The sequence below is a fragment of the Phoca vitulina genome, unplaced genomic scaffold (genome assembly GCF_004348235.1).
Source record: "Phoca vitulina isolate PV1807 unplaced genomic scaffold, GSC_HSeal_1.0 scaffold9, whole genome shotgun sequence".
In the NCBI taxonomy this organism is placed as follows: domain Eukaryota; kingdom Metazoa; phylum Chordata; class Mammalia; order Carnivora; family Phocidae; genus Phoca; species Phoca vitulina.
In genome coordinates this window covers 21,973,456-21,994,028 of record NW_022589712.1, presented here as the reverse complement: position 1 = coordinate 21,994,028, position 20,573 = coordinate 21,973,456, and the positions used below count along the sequence as shown (strand labels likewise).

The 20,573-nt window shown below is 35.8% G+C and overlaps 2 protein-coding genes across 5 annotated transcripts in view; one reads left to right on the top strand and one right to left on the bottom strand.

The window, feature by feature from the left end:
- The window catches only part of PEX3 (peroxisomal biogenesis factor 3), a 55,042-nt gene that overhangs the window by 24,590 nt on the left and 9,879 nt on the right, over positions 1 to 20,573 (top strand). The window contains exons 9-13 of one of the 3 annotated variants that reach the window (XR_004299975.1): positions 199 to 269; positions 2,731 to 2,850; positions 7,609 to 7,705; positions 10,197 to 10,358; positions 11,612 to 11,922. Coding sequence is in view for 1 of the 3 variants with exons in the window: in XM_032407758.1 (XP_032263649.1) it covers positions 199 to 269; positions 2,731 to 2,850; positions 7,609 to 7,705; positions 10,197 to 10,280 (372 nt within the window). In the remaining 2 variants the exon portion in view is untranslated. Of the gene's footprint in view, positions 1 to 198; positions 270 to 2,730; positions 2,851 to 7,608; positions 7,706 to 10,196; positions 11,923 to 20,573 lie in introns of those variants that run through there. The other 2 variants (XR_004299974.1, XM_032407758.1) reach the window with 2 other exon arrangements.
- Positions 12,100 to 20,573, bottom strand: part of FUCA2 (alpha-L-fucosidase 2) — a 21,238-nt gene continuing 12,764 nt past the window's right edge. The window contains exons 6-7 of one of the 2 annotated variants that reach the window (XM_032407756.1): positions 17,215 to 17,323; positions 12,100 to 15,510 (exon numbers count right to left, since the gene is read on the bottom strand). In XM_032407756.1, the coding sequence (XP_032263647.1) occupies positions 15,370 to 15,510; positions 17,215 to 17,323 (250 nt within the window). In that variant the 3' untranslated portion in view covers positions 12,100 to 15,369. The remainder of the gene's footprint in view (positions 15,511 to 17,214; positions 17,324 to 20,573) is intronic. The other variant, XM_032407757.1, reaches the window with a different exon arrangement.

Genomic DNA, 20,573 nt, shown 5'->3' with positions numbered 1-20,573 from the left:
CTCATGTTTTAAATAGTATTTATCTATACATATGAATTTTTACAGTTTTCTTGAGTTTAAAAAAACTCATTTCTTGACTATTGATAAAACATAGACTTGTAGATTTCCTCAACTCTTGGGGTTTTTTAATATGATTAGTTTCATCATAACTTTGTGCTAATATTTGAAACCCTAAAGTATAGCATTTTAATTTCACAGGCCTGTGGGCTTTCTCCTAGAGATGTTACAACTATTAAACTACTCAATGAAACTAGAGACATGTTGGAAAGGTATGTATACTGCATGTAACAGAAAACATGTGTTTCTATTTTGAATGTACTTATGACTCTTTTTTAGCTTTTCTTAAACAACATATGCAACATAGTATCTTGTTAAAATTACATTTTGAATCTGTTCCCTGTCTTTAGGTAGGATTTCCTACCAAAACTAGTGTTTCTTTTATTAAGATAATCAGAAAAACAGATTTTTTTCAAGATACCCATGCTTTCCTCAACCTACTTCCTTAGCCTAGAGATTCTGAAATACTAGTTGAGGGACTGAAAGATAGTATTTATATTTTGAGAAGAGCTCTCGGGTGATTCTGGTATACCCAGTGTATTAGTAAATATTTAACAACTAGCTCTGTAAAACAAACAAACAAACCAGAAACTGAAATTATAGCTGCAGCAGTTCTGACTACCAACTTGAAATCATTTGATACTCACTTGAGGAGTTGGGGAGAAATGTACTTTGAAGCCAGAGGTAGCCAGCTCCAGCTAATCCTCATGTATACCACATGCACATATGTGATGTGTGTACACTCCCCCCAACACACACACATACTCAGTTTGAGATCTACCCCCCCCCCCAATTCTCTCAGGATAGACTATAATGTCACTAAAACTTTGAGTGATAAAAATTCCACATCTTCCCTAAATTGAGTATTACTGTTTTAAGTCACCCAGAAGACAACCAGGGTGTTAAAAATGGAGAAAGCACCAGCCTATGCATTAGAAGACTGGAAGACCTAGATTCAGGTTGGGCTTTCCTGTTTATTAGCTGTTCAGCATTGGTTGAGCCACTTAAATTCTTTGAGGTAGTTTTATCATTGTAGAATCTGAGTAGTAATACCAGTCTTACCCACTTATCTTAAATGGTTAAAATATCAAAGTTTCTTTTATCCTAAAGATAATTTAGGACCATTTTCTCTAGTTGTATTTTCTGAGGAAATTGTATCCTCTGCTTATAAGATATCCTCATGATCGTGACAAAAATTAGCAAATTTGAAGGTTAACTCAGCTACTGAATCTACTGTCTGAATTCATCAAGTTCTAGTCTCTTGACTTTCTACAATAGCCACCTCCACATTTTTTCTTACTCAGATTTCCACCAAATCACTCCACAAAATGCTAGAAAAGGTCATCAGTGATCTCTTGCCAAATCCATTCAACCTGTAATGTTCATCTTACTTGGCCTTTCTCTGATAATTAACACTGTTAATCAAGCCTTTCTTAAAATTCTTTTCTCAAGTGGCTTCCATGACAGTGTAATCTAATTTCTCTCCACATTCTCAGGTTATTTCTTCTTAGTTTCCTCTATGTCCATCTTTCTTATAAACATTAGTTTTCTAAGGTATTTGTTCTTATTTCATCCTCAGCTGTCCCAAACAATTTCATATTCCCCCATTTAACCACTGTCTGTATGCTAATAATTCCCAAATTTATAGCCCCTAGCCCAACACTCCCATGAGCTTTTCTAGATGTCAAAGATCAAACTAATCTGTTCAACTAGGTATTTTCTATCTTTATAGTACATATATATTATTCTTTATATCAAAGAGGTTTGGGGCTCTGGGTGGCTCAGTAAGTTAAGCATCCAACTATTGATCTCAGCTCTTGGCTATCCTTTTTGGAAAGCGGATCTTAGGGTTGTAAGTTCAGGCCCCATGTTGGGCTCCACACTGGGCATGGAACCTACTTTAAAAAAAAAAAAGGTTTGTGAGGTACTTACATGGTGTAACAAAAAGAGCTTGAACTTTCAGATCAAAAGGCCTGGGTTCAAATTCTAGCTCTCCCATTTACTAATTACATACCTTTGGACAAATTTATTCATCTCTAAGTATCCAGTTTCTCATCTGTACATGATAATAAAATTTTCTATCTCACTGGGATGTCATGACAGTATGTAAAGCAAACCAATATCTGTGACTATAAGATGATTCCTCTTCAAGAGTTTCCTAAAGAGGGGCGCCTGAGTGGCTCAGTCAGCTAAGCGTCTGCCTTCGGCTCAGGTGGGGTCCTGATCTCAGGGTCCTGAGATCAAGCCCCGCCTTGGGCTCTCTGCTCAGCGGGGAGCCTGCCTCTCCCTCTCCCTCTGCCTGCCCCTCTCCCTGCTCATGTGCTTGCTCGCTCTCTGTCAAATAAATAAATCAAATCTTTAAAAAAAAGTTTCCTGAAGAGAAGTAATACTGTTATTGATATTTTTGAAAACACATTGTACAAAGTGCTGGATGATATAAGAAAATCTCACAAATTGGATGAAAATTCTCATTGTATTGTGCTAAATAAGCTTACTTTTTAATGCTTAATTGTTAAAGATTAACTCCTTGATATATTCTTACAGTGTTTTAGGCTATAAAAAGTAGGTTGTGACTAGAAATGTTGGTGGCTGTCAAAGATAACATAGCTACTGAATTTATTTCCTTTTCCATTGAAAATCTAAAAAGCAATTTATCCTTCTTATTTTGTATAGTCCAGATTTTAGTACAGTTTTGAATACATGTTTAAACCGAGGGTTTAGCAGACTGCTAGACAATATGGCTGAGTTCTTTCGACCTACTGAACAGGACCAACATAGCAACTCCATGAGTAGGTAAGATGACAAAAAATGTTATGTGTCTAATGAATACTCTAATAAAAGAGTGCTTTGGATGTGTTTATTTTTTGTTCCAGGTAATAAAAAAAATCTTAGAGGATAAATTTGATTGATCATTTGTCAACAAATTAAACTCCCTTAAGCCAATGACTCCGTAAAAGCTCCTTCTGGATTCAATATTAAAAATTTCATTTCTTCCCCAAATTTTGCCACTATATGGAAATAAGTTGTGAAACTACCTTTCTGTATGCCAAATTCCAGTTCTTCGGTTTTTTTTTTTTTAGTTCTTTAGAATATAAAACTGAAAATGTATTTAATTACTGTAAGCCATAATTGACCCACATAATTCAATAGTTTGGTCATTAAAATAACCCAGGCATTCTTGTTATAAATTCCTATTTGATGAATTATCTCTTACTTCTACAACTATTCATTTTTAGCTCTTATTGTAGGATTGGGAGTATTTAGTTAGTGCAATTGTTAGTAATTTTAATCACAATTATTTCTAAGTCATACATTCATACTGCTAAAATGTATCATACGGTTTTAGATGTAGGAGGAGGACCACAGTATCCTTAGCTCAAGAGGAGGACCACAGTATCCTTAGCTCAACATGAATATTTTGGGTCTCCTAGTAGAATTTATACTCTTTTAATAAGCTGTTTTGTAGTTTTTTATATTAAACTCAGAAAATAATAAGTACTAAACCAATGTTAACTGACTATAAACTAGTCCATTAAAATGAAGAGAAACAGTAAGTGATATGCAGTATATATGTGCAGTATCCAATTTAATTCTTAAATACATAGGGCAAGAAATTACTCAATTCTCTGGAACCCCTCTTTGTTGTATAAAAAAGAATAATTTGCAGTTAAAATTGAGGATTTGGAATACTTAGAGCAATAACATTTATTTTCTTAAACAATTTAAATATCACCCTAAAATCTTTTTTAGGATTTCTTTAAGTTATACAAAAATAAATTTCAGCCCCTATATACTCCCTAAATCAAGGTGCTCCGATTAATAAAAGTTCACTATAATTTCTACCTAGCAATGTGTTAGTTATTTCCTGAGTAGTGATAAAGAATTGTAATAGTTGTTTTAACACAAATACTTGACCTTATACCCTAAAGAATTACAAAAGTTGTTATAACCACATCAGCCATTGATGGTCTTCCTTTTTGAACTCCTACAGTACTTCATACTTTACTTTCCCATACAACCTACGTTTTTCACCTAGAACTGGAATCATATTCCTCAGTTATATTTTAAGCCTCCTCTCAAAGTCAGAGACTATCTAATGCCCTTTCATATTTCATTACATACACTAGGTATTCAGTCGGTATTTCCTGTCCTAAGTTTTTTCTCTTCTGTATCGGTAATCAACTTCATACTCCATGATTCAATACTAGAAATATTTCCATTATGCCTTGTGTTATTCCTTTTATTTAAAATGTAGTGAAAGTTCTAGCCATCACAGTAAGTCAAGAAAAAAGATTCTCAGTTTCGGCAAAGAGACAAAATGATCTAGAACCCTCAAGAGAATCAACTGAAAAGTGATGCTAACTAATACAAGCTCAAATTATATATATGTGTGTGTGTGATATATATGTATATATTCCTGTATATACTATGTATATAACATATGCACATAATATATAATATTCAAGAAATTATTGAAAAAGTAAACAATAAATAAACTCTCCTTATAAAACATATAAGGTGAAATTATTAGAATAATATGTTATTCATAATAGATAAACCAATGGAATAGGATGTAAAATCCAGAAACAGGCTCTAAAATATACAGGAAATTAGTACATTAGGGGTGAGGAAGAGATGTATTATTTAGTAAATTATAAGACAGAGTAGTCATTTTACAACGACTAATGTAAAATAATAATAAAGTTAGACCCTTCTGTACCACACACAACCAAAAAAGTCAAGGAGGTTTAAACAATAAAAGCAAATGAACAAATGAATATTTGTCAGAATTCAAGATGGGGAAAGTAGAGAACTTTACAAAAGAAAGTGATAGGTTTGGCTGTAAAATGTAAAACTTACAGATCAAACAAGCTTTATTAGCTTTATAATTGGTATTAAATGCAATGATATGTTGGGGGAAATGTTTGCAAACTGTATATATTATACAAAGAGGTTAATAGCATTATGGACATATCAGTTAAGGAAGGAAACACTCAAAGAAAGAAATGGTCATAGACACAAACAGATAACTCAGAAAAGAGAAATAGAAGTGCCAATTTTTCCATTCATCTAGCATCTATTTGTTGTACACCTACTATGTATCAGGCACTGTACTAAGTCTCTGTCCTCATGGATCTTACAATAGAAGAGAAATAGACAATAAACATAATTGTACAAACTGTGATAAGTGTTAAAAGGAAAAGAACATTGAACATATGATAAAAGTATTTGACAAACATGGAAAGTCAAGCAGCTTCCTTGAGGAAATAATTTGAACTGAGAACTAAAAGATGAGCATCTATTAAATATGGCCTTGGACTGGAGTGGGGCAGTTGACATTTAGGGCAGAAGCCACAGGGCAAAGACTTTGAAAAGAGGAGGACCACAGTACACTTGAGGACCTGGAAGAAGCTGGTGTAACAGCTGAACAGCTGGAACTGGGAAGAGGGCGAGTGTGAGATCAAGTTGGAGAACTGAGCACATACAGATTATGGTGGTCAGCTTGAGAGTGCTGGAGAACCACTAGAGAGAAGTGGCAGGAGAGTTACATGATGGGATTTACACTGTAGGATCACTTGGATTGCTCGGTGGAAAAGGAATTGAAACAGAATTGGGGTGGGATATAGCAGTGGATGAACGAAGACTTGTATTAATTGATTCTAAAAGTATATATTGAGCACATACTGTGCACCAGGCCCTTTACTAAGTACTGGGATAATACAGTGAGTAAAATAGACATGGTATCTAACCTCACAGACATTGTATGATAGCGGTGTCTTCAGTTTCTATTGAAGAAAAATTAATGTACAAAGAGAGACATCAAACAAACAGGGGCACGTGGGTGGCTCAGATGGTTAAGCGTCTGCCTTCAGCTCAGGTCATGATCCCAGGGTCCTGGGATCGAGTCCCGCATCGGGCTCCCTGCTCAGCGGGGAGCCTGCTTCTCCCCCTCCCTCTGCTTCTCCCCCTCCCTCTGCTTCTCCCCCTGCTCATGTTCTCTCTCTCTCTCTGTATCTCTGTGTCTCGAATGAATAAATTTAAAAACTCTTTAAAAAAAATAAAATGAAATAAACAAAAATTTGACAGATTTTGAAAGATGCTACCATAAAGGACAATAATGTGTAATTTTCTCAGGAATACATAAATCTCTCCACTCCTTTTTCTTTTTATGCATTGCCTCAAATCTCAGCATAGCATACTGGTTAGACAAAATAGCTTCAGCATTTTCATGGTGTTTAAAAGGAAATTTCTAGTGTAGCCTCAGGTATAAATATATGAAGTATTGCATTTAATGTAATAAACCTCAGTCTATAACCCACACACAAAAATTATTTCATCATTGTTTACAAATTGTTTCACATTTAACAGTCATTATGTCATCCATAATCACACAAACATTCATTTATTCCCAAAAAAATTATTGTTGAGCACTTACAAGTTAAAAGGTCACTGCTATAGTCCAGACAAGAGAAACTGCTTAGCCTGGATTAGGTTTGGCAATGGGGAGAGGTAGACACACTTAGGAAATATTTAGGATTGTGGGGGGATTCGATATAGTCAGGATAGAGAAGTGCCAAGGTAAAAAGCCCAGGTCTCCTCTTATACAGCCAGATAGATGATGGTGTAGTTCACTGGAGTAGGGAGGAGAAATATTCAACATTGCTAGTAATTGAGAGAAACACAGACTAAAGCTGTAAGAAACCATTTGAGCTATCAGACATACCAAGATTTTTTTTAAAGCTAATACTTGATGTAGAAAGAGGCATAATGGAGCAGGTTTTCTCACACACTGCTGGAGAAGCAGAGGACGTCTGTCAGTATACCTTATAAACCTTAAAAATATTCATACCCTTGGGGCACCTGGGTGGCTCAGTCAGTTAAATGTTCAACTCTTGATTTGGGCTCAGGTCATGATCTCAGGGTCCTGAGATCAAGCCCCACCTCAGGCTCTGCCCTCAGTGGGAGTCTGCTTGGACTCTCTCTCACTCTATATCCTCCCCCAATTTGTGCTCTCTCCCTCTCTCTCTCTCTCTCTCTCATAAATAAATAAATAAATAAATAAATAATAAAATTAAAAATCATACCCTTTGACCCAGTAATTCTGTGTTAATACAAAGAACTGTTTAAGGAAAATTAGGCAAAAACTTAAATGCCCAACTCCAAGGAGCTAGATCTAAATTGTCACAGCTGGAGGATGAATTATCTTTATAATCATTAAAAACTAGATTAAAACTTTAGAAGAACTTCTAATAAGATGGAAAAATGTTCATAATAATAAAAATACAAAACAATATTGCTGGAGAGGTTATATAGTCTTGTGTTTAAAAAACACACAAAAAAGCATAGATACATATAAAAATTACTGGAAGAAATTAACCATGATGTCAGTTACAGTTGTTATTTCTAGGGGGTAGAATTATGTATGATTTTTATTTTCTTCTTAGGACATTTCTGTGAGTGTTCTTCAGTGACTGTATTATACTATAATTAACATGTTAAGTTCCCATAAGGTAATTTCAGAAAATAATTATTACTATGATGATTTTTCAGTCTTTCCAGTGTCAGCCTGCCATTAGCTAAGATAATTCCAATAGTAAATGGACAGATCCATTCAGTTTGCAGTGAAACACCTAGTCATTTTGTTCAGGTAAGAAGAAAGTTTGGGGGTATTATTTAAAACATTGTATCTTTGGTTGTGGTTATATTTATCTGAAATAAAATTACATTTCTGTCCTGTGATATTTGTTCAAAGAAACCAAAAACTTAAAATCACATGTAGAGTGTGGTAGAATGCCCCACGAAAGCAACAGTGTATCATGGCAAATTTATGAGGTTGGGAATACCTTTCTCCGAGTTACAGTCCAAGAACAATTAGCCTGCATTTTTAGTCCACATACATTCTGGTGGTCAGTTGAACTTACTGTGTTAATATTTTGCATTAAACTCTTGGTAATAAGATTGAGCTGTGAGATTAGTGATCCAGTTCCACAAATTTTGAGGAAAACTAAAAAAATTTTGTGGAGAAGTAAAGCATTTTAGATTTAATAAATATGACTATTAATAGTGCACCAATAATCTCCTGAAAAGCTGCATAAGACATTACTACCTATAACTCCATCTTTTCTTAGAAAAGCATTTTGGAATGCATTAAGACTGATATTATTGAAATAGTAACTTTGAATCCACATAGTTTTTTTTTCTGAGTCACTTGCAAACTTAGATTAGAAAACTTGGTTTAGAAGACTAAAACTTTTATTAGAAATAAAAACTTGGTTTGCGGGGTACCTGGGTGGCTCAGTCAGTTAAGCCTCCAACTCATGATCTCAGTTCAGGTCTTGATCTCAGGGTCATGGGTTCAAGCCCCATGTTAGGCTCCACACTGGGCGTGGAACAACTTAAAAGAAAAAAAAAAAGTAAAAACTTGTTTGCAGTACACCTCAATTCCAAGCTACTGCAGTAATGGACAGTGAGAAGACTCTAAAGCCTAAGCGTCAGGGTGGCATATTCTCAGTACCATGTGTCTCAGACAAGTTAGATTATCGTCCTTGTACTTTCTACTTGGGAACGTGAAAAGCACTGAGACTACAGACTACTACTTCTTTCTGTGTATAGTGTCATCAGTTTGTCCTTTACATGTCCTTTACATGCTTATTTTCCCTTACTGTTCTCTTCTGTCTTCTGTGTCATCTTTCTCACCTGTGACAGTTAGACATTCATATTGCAGAAGGAAGAGTGAATAAGACTGATCTCATTTTATTTGAAGTTTAATTTAAGCTTAATTTTTTAATTAAAAACTTGGTTTAAATTTTTAATTTAATATTAATTTTCACATGTATATCAGTGAGAGAAAAAAGGTTGTAACTTCTGGCATTTAAACCTTAACTTTACCTTTCTCCACTTTCATAAAAGTCTCTGGCTTCATCAGTAGGCTGTTCATCTTGGCAACAAGTGGGAAATACAACCAAGCATAATATACATGTACTACATTAATTAAAATCTGAATAATTGATAACAATTGTTAAAGTTTTTGAGTATGACTGAATGTAGATTAAACTGATATACTACACTATTGATTGACAAGACTCCCACCAGTTCTTTTAACCATAATTTCTATGAGTTAAAATGCCACATTGCCTTCAGAGAATTTAATCATTAATTTATTGAGATCAAGACTTGTCTATAGTTCACTTGGGTTTTCTGATACTTAAAAAAGAACACAAAGGACAGTTTCACTTACTGTTTCTCTCATGCTCACAGGGGCACTCAAATGCTTCTGTGTCATGGATCTTTTCACAATCTGGTGAAGCCTATGGACCCCTTCTCAGAATAATGTCTATAAATGCATATTACAAAGTACATAGGTTTTAAAGAAAACCAATTGCATACAGTTTTCAAAATGCTTTTTAAAATCAAAGTTATGAAGAAGAAGCATTGCTTTTTTGTTCACGCATTAAATAACAAGCTATAACAGCAGTTCATGCAGCTTCCACAACTATCATACATGAAAATGTCTGATTTCTATTGAAGACAAAGTCATAGGCCATGCTAGTACTATCACAGTTGGTTGGCAATTTCCTAATTGAAAGAAATACTAGATTTTAGTTAAAGGTTAATGAAAATAAAATTTTTTTCTTATTTTTACATTTACAAATCTCTTAAGAACCCTTGTTCTAAAGTGTCTATGTGCGGTTTATGTATGTGTATGCAATAATATATGACATGCTACATGTATTCTGTGTTAGATCTTCTAAAAAAGTAATTTACCTCACAACCACGTTACGTCAGCTTCTAACGAAAGTACCTTTAGATTTGTATCTTTAGTACTGTAATCATTTATTCAACAGATAATGTATCTAGTCCTTGGCACACATAAAAGCCCATTTGAAGACTGTTTTGGGTCTTCTTCTCAAAGTCACACTTGAATACTTACCATACTCACCAGCCTTCACATAAGAACCGAAACAATAAATATCTCCTAGAATTTATTATAAGAAAAAATATTCCTTTCATTAAATGATTTTCTTTTTGGCCTTAATGCCATAAAACTTAGAGCTAAATTCATTGCTCAAATTGCAGATATGGATTCATATTATCTATACTTCTTACAAATTGTAATGTTTTACTGTCATCTTTGCTAGGATCTGTTGATGATGGAGCAAGTGAAAGACTTTGCTGCTAATGTGTACGAAGCTTTTAGTACTCCTCAACAACTGGAGAAGTGATTTCTTTTCCTTCAAGAAAAACTACAATGGAATTCATTTACTTTTAAAAATATGCTGAATAAATCAACTATATATAGGGTAATGATTTGTTACCAAAATGCCTAATAAAAATATATTCTTAATCAAAGTCTTCATTTCATAATAAAACAGATTTATTTGGCATCTTAATATGTTTTTTTAAAGTCACCAACAGACTAGTTTTTGTGGGCATATCTGAGTGTACACAGTGCAAATATTTGTTACACCGTGGATACTAGTTCCAAACGGACTATAAAGCTAGTGTAGATACTTTTTTTAATATTATATAAAATATAATATACATTGACATTAATACTGAGAAAAAATCTGAGAAATAAGTGTGAAGTTTAGAAAAAATGTACTACTTAACTAATCATAAAGTTCACTGGACTGCAGAATAGATGAGGAAATCAGGCTTTTCTCCAATTACTCTTCAAAGGTATAAATTATTTATCTTAAATAAACCTGATGAAGGACTTTTATTTTTGTGGAAATCAGTGAATTTAACAACCATGATCAGTAATTTTTTTCTTTACTATTGTTAACAATCCTTAGAAAATTAGGTATTGATTTAGAGGTTAAAATTGTGCTGATGCTGTTTACTCAACAGCTATTATTAGCTACATAGTTTCACTCATTTTTATGTAAATAATTTTAATAACTTTGTATTGATTTTGAGACAGTAAATATCTTATTGCAATAAAATATTTTAGTAAAATACGGTTTTGTTGAGTTGATACCTTACAGCCGTTAATTTTATTTGTCCCATAGCATTTTTTGCTGTTATTTTGGGAGAATATGCTAGTTTTCAAGTTTTATTTTAACTGGTAATATAATTGATGCTTTCTTTTAGCTTTTTTGTTTAGAAAAAATAAATAGCATTTCCTTCTGAAAAGAAATAATTCATTGTCTCTAGTTAAATCTATATTCTGTATCTATAAGGGTAATTAGGGCAGAAATAAATGAATCATCAGTATATTAGATACATTTTCAGTAATATAAGAATATTTTCAGTGACATCGCTTTATGTTCCTCTAACATAACATATAGCTAAGTAGTAGAAGGTACAAAATGAATTGTGAAGTCTCTTCTAAGGCGAGGCAAGGCCCAAAGTCAACTGCTAGGGAGTCTATGTCTACAGTGTTTAAAAAAAGAAAAGAAAAATCAGATGTAAAAGTGGTGAGGAGAGCAAATGCTTCTCTTCAAAATTTGACAGAATATAGTGATATTATTTTCTAATAGGGTGACGGAAAAACTGCGTTTTGGAAAATTAGTGAATGTGTATGTAATAGGGCATGCATCTCTTCCAGCAGTATTAACCCAGGATTTCATCCAAGGAATATTTGAGACTGAACAGGTGTGGCCTTATAAATGGATCAAAATCTGGTCAGCTGAAAATTTTCACCTGGAGTCCTCTACATCTGTGGAGTTGTGGCAGTTGAAGAGATGACAAGGTAAAAACCACGTGTATTTGAAGCTAATTGACATTACAGATTTGTCTTCAACTAGTACAGAAAGAGCCCTCTTGTCTGGGACCCTTAGTTGTTTGGTTCATCCAAAAGGTCACTTGAAACAGGGTATCACACAAAAAATTTATTCTTAGGGGCACCTGGGTGGCTCAGTTGGTTAAGCGTCTGCCTTTGGCTCAGGTCATGATCCCAGGGTTCTAGAATCGAGCCCTATGTCAGACTCCCTGTTCAGTGGAGAGTCTGCTTCTCCCTCTGCCCCCTCCCTGCTCATGTGCGCCTGCGCTCTCTCTCTCTCTCCCTCTCGCTCTCTCTCAAATAAAATCTTTAAAAAAACTTTATTCTTACATATTTTAACTTTAAATATTCTTTGTCAATTATTTAATGTAGGACCCAGGTCTTTTCTATCTTTTTAGTATAGGTCTGCTTATAGGCGTCCTCTAATTATCTTTCTTGTATAAATCATATGGATTGCATTACATTATATAGTTGTGAACCAGGGATACAGAATTTTTGTAGATTTTTGCTATATTTTCCTCCAATCTTTTAGAACTGTTTCACCCACAATTAATTTACCAATACCTTTAAATTAAAAAGAAAAAAAGCAGCACACTTTTTTTTTAAGATTTTATTTTTAAGTAATCTCTACCCAACGTGGGGCTCAAACTCACAACCCCGAGATCAAGAGTCTCATGTTCCTTTGACAGCCAGCCAAGCTCCCCTAAAAAAAACAACACACTTTTATCTAGTCTTTCCAAAGTTCAGCTTGGTTTTTGCAGAGACTACAACTCTTCAAACTCATGTTATGACTGTTTGTATAATCATGATAAAAAGTTCAACTGGCATAATTAGTTTGTTTGATAACTGTTTTAATTTCCTAGAGCCACTGTAATAAATTATAACTAATTGAGTGACCTAAAACAACAGAAATTTATCCTCTCACCATTCTGGTACTTGGAAGTCCAAAATCAAGGTGTCAGCAGGACCATGCTCCCTCTTGCTCCCACCTTGCTTCCTTCGGGAAGACCATTCAGTCCTTTCTTGGCTCTCCCAGCTTCTGGTGGCCCAAGTGTCCCTTGTCTTATAGCAGCAAACTCCAGTCTCTTTCTCAGTCTTCACATGGCCTTCTCTGTGTGTCTGTGTTCTTTCTCTCTTACAAGGATACTCTCATTTAGGACCCGCCTACGTACAGTATGCTCTTATCTCAACACTTACTTTATTTACATTTGCAAAGACACCATTTCCAAGTAAGATCACGTTCTTGGCTTCCAGGTGAACATGAATTGTTGGGAAATACTATTCAACCCACTATAGTCACAAACTCAACTCAGCTTGGTAGACATATGTTGCAACAAGTAGAAATCGAAGTAAAGGGTGTGCCAGACAGAAAGAAGTCTATTAACTGAAAGCATGTAGCTTGCCCTAGGAACCAATCATCTGTATGCTTTTCCAAGGAGATGGAGAGCTTCAGTTAACCCAGTAAATTGGCTGAATGGAGATTACTTAAAACTGCTTCTACTTTTTCTCCTTCAAACTTATATAAATGTGTTTGTTACTATGTATATATAAAAATTTGATAAGACCATTTATTTTATTTGCTTGGAAGGTAGGAAGATTTTATCTAACCAGGTCTTTCACTTACAAAACTGAAATGAACAGAAGGCAAAATGTCTGTCTTATCTTCTGTTGTCTTGATTGATATTTAGTTGAATAGCCTGATCTTTTAGAGTAATTGTGTTGCTTGAATATGACACTCATAAGAAAATGAGATAGAATCTTATTAAAGTGGTATCCATATTTAAAATATCAATGTCTACATTATTCAGTCTAATAATCTAGTTGGCTTTGCCTTCAATATTTCTCTAGTCATTAAAGGAAAATCAGAAGGTACTGAAATTCAAATCAGGCCATTTTGTACCTATTTAAGAACTCTGGGAAAAGGATTATTTGATTGGAGGATAAAAACTATTGGCTTAGGTAATGAGAGGTCTGATTTTTAATTATCCTTACTATAATTCTTGCCTTCATATCACAGATATTTTTTTATATAGTTGGGTTAAATGCTGAACTGTATTTTGTCATTTAGCTCCCTCATAGCTACTAAATAACTAAACTTCCTATTTTTGTTTTTGCTTAGTATAGTGTTTGGGATCATATAAATCAATCCAAGTTGGATCTCTAATAAAATATTAATTGGGATTTAGAACTATTAACATATTTATGTATGTAAATACCTTGGCATGGTTTCAAAAACTGGTGATTTTAGGAACTTCAACAATGAGTAATTTTTTTTAAAGTTTTCAATGTTAGCATGATTTTAGGAAATAAATATGTACTTTGATTTCATTCTCTATTTGAAGCATTTTTTGGAAACAGTGACATGTCTGCATTTGATTAATGTAACAAAATGGAACCTGCAGTACTTCAAATAAAGATCTGGCCAATTAAACATCTTTTGATGAGGAGAGCGAGTTCTCTAATCAGTGTTTCTTTAAACTTACATCAAAATCAATATTATTTTTACTTCATTATTTTGCTTCATTCTTAGGGAAGATTTGAGTAGAATTCATAATTTTCAACCAGGTTTTCAAATTCAATTTGCTTGAAGGCAAATACAGGAAACATATTTATTAATCTAAGTTGGAGCTCAAATTAGCTCACCTACAAAAATTGGCCTATACCTCCAATCCCATACCCCCTCCACCCCACCTCAAAAACCCTGAAAGAATATGTACTAAAATATTAATAGTGGTGATCTAAACAGTGGCTTTAGCATTTCCAAAATGCTTTGAGCATTTTTGTATGTTTTAAAATACCTACAGTAAACATGTATCAGTTTTATTACCAAGAGGGAAAAAAATAATTTTTTTTTTTATAAAAAGACAATTACTGTGTGCATTGGAACTATGTATTAGGCCAAATTTATTATACACCTATCATCTATATTAGTCTGCTAGGGCTGCCATAACAAAATACCAGAGACTGCGTGGCTTAAACCACAGTAATTTATTTTCTCACAATTCCAAAGGCTGAGAGCCCAATGTTTGGCAGTTTGGGTTTGTCTTAAGGCCCCTCTCCTTGGCTTGCAGATGGTGCTTCCTCCCTGTGTCCTCACATGACCTTTCCTCTGTGTGCTGCATCCACAGTGTCTCTTTTCTTACAAGGACACCAGTCATACTGGATTAGGTTCTCACTTTTATGACTTTATTTAACCTTAGTTACCTCTTCAAAGTTTCTGTCTTCAAATACAGGCACAGTGGGGGTTAGGGCTTCACCATATGAATAGGAGACACAATTCAGTCAGTCCTTACCACCACCAATTCCTAGCTAATGTAAAACAAAAATTTCCACCTCTTAATCACACATGGAAATAAATTCGATATGAAGAGACTCTGATGGCAAAGTACACCGGAGAGTTAAAACAGTTACATGGGTGATTTAGGAAAAATATTAAGGAGTAAGTGGGGAAAGGGCTGAATTGCCTAAATAATTACTTGACTTTCCTTGACCAGTTTTACAATTGCTTTCTCTATGTGCTACAATTACAGAAACGTGATATTTTCTAGTCTTCAATGTACCTGCAGCATGAACCTCTCTGCTGCAAATCAGATCACATTAGTTAATTCTAGAGCCCAGCCCCATTTACAGGGCATCTGATGAAAGGTTAGATGTGGCAGTTCTACCAGTAAGCCATTTGGCTTCAAAGAAGTCCAGTTTAGTGGCTGTCCATGTCCCAGCAGTTTAATCTGAAATTAAAAACACACACAAATATCTCCAAATGTATCTCTTTGACTCACCCACTTTATTGGAAAAGAGTGGCTGGTATTTCTTTAAAACACTATAGACAGGAGACTCATCTTTTGGTTTTATTTAGTGGTTCACACATTGTTTTAACCCTTGATCCAAATGAGTGCATACATGTGTCTTGCTCATGTATTCCTCTCATATAAAAGTGTGCAAGAGTTGGAAAAGAATTGTAAAGGTTGAATAGTATCAGAGTAGGGAAAACACTGAAGAGAGGATTGGGGAAAAGGACTCTGGAACCAATCTGCCCAACATAAGGCCTGCATAGTTGTGCACAGAATGTTTGGAGAAAGGCCCCCCTCCTTTATCTAGCAACACTTCCTCCCGGATTTTCCAGTAACTAATTAACAATACATAAGTCTGATCAATTATTACTGTAATTGTTTTATATCCTTAATCTTATACTAAGTGGATCTAGATAGAAGTAACTTCCTACATAACTGTGGTTATTTTGAACAAGAAAACTTTGCCTACCATGTAGAGCAACACAAAAACAAAACCCATGAACTTTTAAATAACAGTATTAATGGAAGCCAAACAGAATACAGATAAAATAAAAAGATGATGTCATACCCAGGCCCCTAAGCTGTAATTAAACATCAAATTTGAACTCCATCTTTCTCTCTGCCCGATCAACCACAGTGTTAGAAATGAAATATGGAAAATGATGCAAGGAGAAGCATATGGACAATTTACATCCAAGGAAATTGTCAGTTTCTTAAAAATAAGCTATAAAATATATCAAAATGAACTCAATGCCAGATGTGTTGGTTACAACTATTAGATTAACTTTCTCCAGATTTTTTTAATGACCTTAAAATAGTATGGCCACACATTTTACTTTTATTCAGATTTGTTCTGGGATGGGATGTCTGGGGGAGACTCTGAATCCATTTTATGTATGTCTGTATGTGTATGTATTTATGAATTCCAGAATTCATTTTGGATGCTTGCAGAACTTGAACAACCTAAAATAACTGTGAGAAAGAATATCTATTTTACATTGATATGCGTGGAGACAACATAGCTGTTTTATAAGTTTAGTTTTCTGGGAAATGAAAGAAAACTTTCAAAGCTTTGGCCAAACGTTGCCATTGATGAAGTTCATTTTTAAAATTACAGGTATCCCTCACTTTCTGAAAGTTTGTGTTATGCCACTTCACTTTTATGAAAGACCTACAGTAGTTAGTACCTGTTTTTGTAACTGAAAGAAATCTAAAGAGGATTTTCACTTTTACAAAAAAAGGCAAAAAGTAAAGGTAGCATTCAGTGTTTGTTTTGCAGAGAGGCAGTGCACACCCCAAGCAGCAGCCAGAGTGGCAGCAAGTCCCTTCCCACGCTCAGCATCTCAGCATCAAGCTGCCAGAGCTCTGAGCTGTGTCTGTGAGCATCTGTGCTTTATCACAGTTCATTTTGTGCATCCATTAGCAAGATATGCTCTAAGGTATTAGAAGAGCCTAAGAGAGGTTGCTCTTGGGGTCTGGGACTATTCAAAAAAAAAACTTCCACATAAATTAACGGTAATTGCATCTTTGCTTTACACCATTTCAGTTTATGAAAGGTTTCATAAGAATGCTCTGCTGTACTCTTATAAGATATAAAAGGAACATAAATAAAGATAATTAATAAAGATAAAATCCCCTTACCTTTGTTACTCCCAGAGTAGCTATGGGTTGGCTAAGCAACAGACGTATTGATGTGGGCCATTCAAGAAATATGGCATAGACCAATTTTTGTTTACGTTTGGATGTGTACCTGGTTAAAAGGGGAAAAAAGTATAGTAATACTATAGGTCAGGTTTGGAATTATTTTACAGAGATACTTCCATGTAGTAAATATTTACCAATGTCTTCATGAATAGAGGGAAGGAAAAATAACTCCATGGTAGAGTAAAGAGGACTCAAAAGGGGTTCCCAATTCCAGTGTGTGTGTTGGGGCCTGGAGGGGAGGTTCCCTATCCCACCAAGCAATTCTCAGACACCAGCTGGGTCTCCTACAATTCAACTCAATTCTGACACTATCTACCTGGGGATAGTGTCAGATTTCCACAGGCAAGGATTCGGTCCTACAAGACTGCTTGCCTACACCACTCTCAACTTCAGACACCAATCACAAGTCCCAGTTATCACCTGGTCTTCTAACCCACAAGCTATAGAAGGGAGGTTACAACGACGTCCTCCTTGGTTTTGATTAATTTTCTACAGCAGCTCACAGAACTCACAGAAACATTTTACTTACTAGATTACCAGTCTGTTACAACAGGATAAAACTCAGAAACAGCGAGAGAGAAGGTATGGGGAAAGGGCTTGGAGCTTCCGTGAACTCTCCAGGCACACACTCTCCCAACAATCCTGAACCTCTCCAAACCCCGTCCTTTTGGGTTTTTATGGAGGCTTCATTACAGGGGTATGACTGATTAAATCAATGGCCATTGGTGACTGATTCAACCTCCAGCCTCTCTCCTCAATCTAGGACTGAAAGTTCCAACCCTGTAATCACAAAGTTGGATCTCCAGGCAACCAGCCTCACCCTTTGGTGAAGTGGAAAAGTCACCTCAGTAACATAACAAGAGACATCTTTATAGTTCTCATCACTTAGGAAATTCCAAGAGCTTTAGGAGCTCTGTGCCAGAAATGGAGACAAGACCAAATATATACTTGTTATAAATCATATTATCCTAGTACCTCCCTCCCCCCACTTCCCTTTACTAAAAGGAACAGACACTTTTCTAATATTACTCTTCATCAGACAGTTCTCATGGAGCTGGAAGTAGGCAGGGGAATATAAGCAAAGAAGGTAAGATGTGAGAGTAAATGGCTTTCCACCTGCTGGTTCAAATCTTCATATTCCCTCCTCAGCAGATATGTATGTGTCAATGCTGGGCCAAGTACTGAGGCTCGTGTTAGGAATAGAGTAGAAAACAAAAACGCACTTAGTTCTTGTTCTTAGGGAACTTAGACTAGAGTGAGGAAGACAGACGTTCAATAATCACACAAATAATGTCAAAGTGTGGGTTTTAACAAGCACAATGAAAGAAAAGGAAATTGAAAGATTTTAACAGAGGGATCTCTTTAAATTAGACCATCAGCAAGAAGCCTCTCCAAGAAAACAACATTTAATCTAAGACTTAAAGGATGAATGAGAAAAAAGGAGAATATGTAAGAAGCGTTAAGCTCTAGGCAAAGGAAACAGTACTCACTCATTCTTTTACTTAATTTTTCAACAACTATTTATTGAAATCTTAAAATGCTAATCACTGTTTTAGAGCTGGAGACATGATATTGAACATAGTCCCTGTCTTCATGGAACTCACATGGTAGTGGGAAAAATTAGAATGAGCAGGTGGTGATTAAGTGCTATGGGGAAAACTGAAGCCACATGGGGACAGAGCATGCTAGGTTGGAAATGAGAGGTGTAGGTGTTATTTTAAATCTAAAACTCAAGCAAGACCTCTTTGAGGAGGTGGCATTGAGGAGACCTGAAGAATGTGAGGGAGAGCCATGTGAGTATCTGGAGGAAGAGAGGACAGCAAGCACAGAAGTCCCCATGCAAGAGTATGCTTGGCCGGTTGACAAGGCAGCAAAGAGGGCAGAATGAGAATGAGGGATAGCAGGATGGCAGACAAGATCAGACAGCAAGGAGCCAGGATTTTGGGTTTTGTTTTTTGTGGTTTTTTTTTTAAGATTTTATTTGAGAGAGAGAGAGCATGAGCAGAGGAAGGGCAGAGGGAGAGAGAGAAGCAGACTCCCCACTGAGCAGGGAGCCCAACGTGGGGCTCAATTCCAAGACCCTGAAATCATGACGTGAGCCAAAGGCAGACGTTTAACCAACTGAGCCACCCAGGCACCTCAAGGAACCAGTTTTTATAGGACCTTGCAATCCTCTATTAGACCTGGCTCATTCTCTAAGCCTGGAAACCATTGGAGGAATTTGAGCATAGAGGTGACATAACCTGGCTTTATTATTTAAAAAGGTTTTATAGCAGATAGATTAAGTGGGCAAGGATGGAAACAGATCACTCGAGAAGCCACCGAAATAATCCAGGGGAGAGATAACAGGGACTAAAATGATGAGAGTTGCCACAAGAGAGGATGAGAAGTGGTCAGATTCTAGATATACCTCAAAGACAAAGACGATGATATTTGCTGATGGACTGGCTGTGAAATGTAAAAGGAGAGTTAAGGACTCCAAGATTTTGGGCCTCACGACCACCTAAAAGGATGAAGCTGCCATTAACTGAAATTGGGAAGACTCTATGGAGCTGGTTTAGAGCAAAATTTAAAAATTAGGACCTCAGTTTTGGACAATACCAGGTTTAAGGTGCTTATACTTCCATGAGGAGTGGTTGACTAGAAAGTTGAATATATGAGTCTGGAGTTCAAGAAAAGAGGTCAGCACTGTAGAGGTCATCAGTATGGCATTTAAATCTGTGAAAATGGATGTGATCACCTGGGGAATAAAAATAAATAGGAAGAATGGAAGTCCAAGGACTAAGCCTCAGGGCACTTCAATGTTTAGTGCCTGGGAACTGGAGGTGCAACCAGCAAAAGACACTTAAGAAGGAGCAGCCAACAAGAAGAGATGGCAATCGGGGTGCCTGGGTGGCTCAGTCAGTTGTCTGCCTTCTGCTCAGGTCATGATCTGAGCCTCTCCCTCTGCTATTCCCCCTGCTTGTACTCTCTCTCTCTCTCTTAAATAAATAAAATCCTTAAAAAAAAAAAGAAGAAGAAGAAGAAGAGAGGGCAATCAACAGACTCAGATGCTGCCATAAACTCAGAAAATAGGGACCATGAAATGACCCTGGATTTGGCAAAGGACAGGTTAAAGGGACTTGGTAACAATGATTTTACGAAGTCTGGGGTTGGAAACCTGACCAGAGTGGGTGCACGAGAAAACTGGAGAAAGAAATTGGAATTAACGAGGGAGGGAGGGAGGGAGGGAGGGAGGGAGGGAGGGAGGGAAGGAAGGAAGGAAGGAAGGAAGGAAGGAAGGAAGGAAGGAAGGA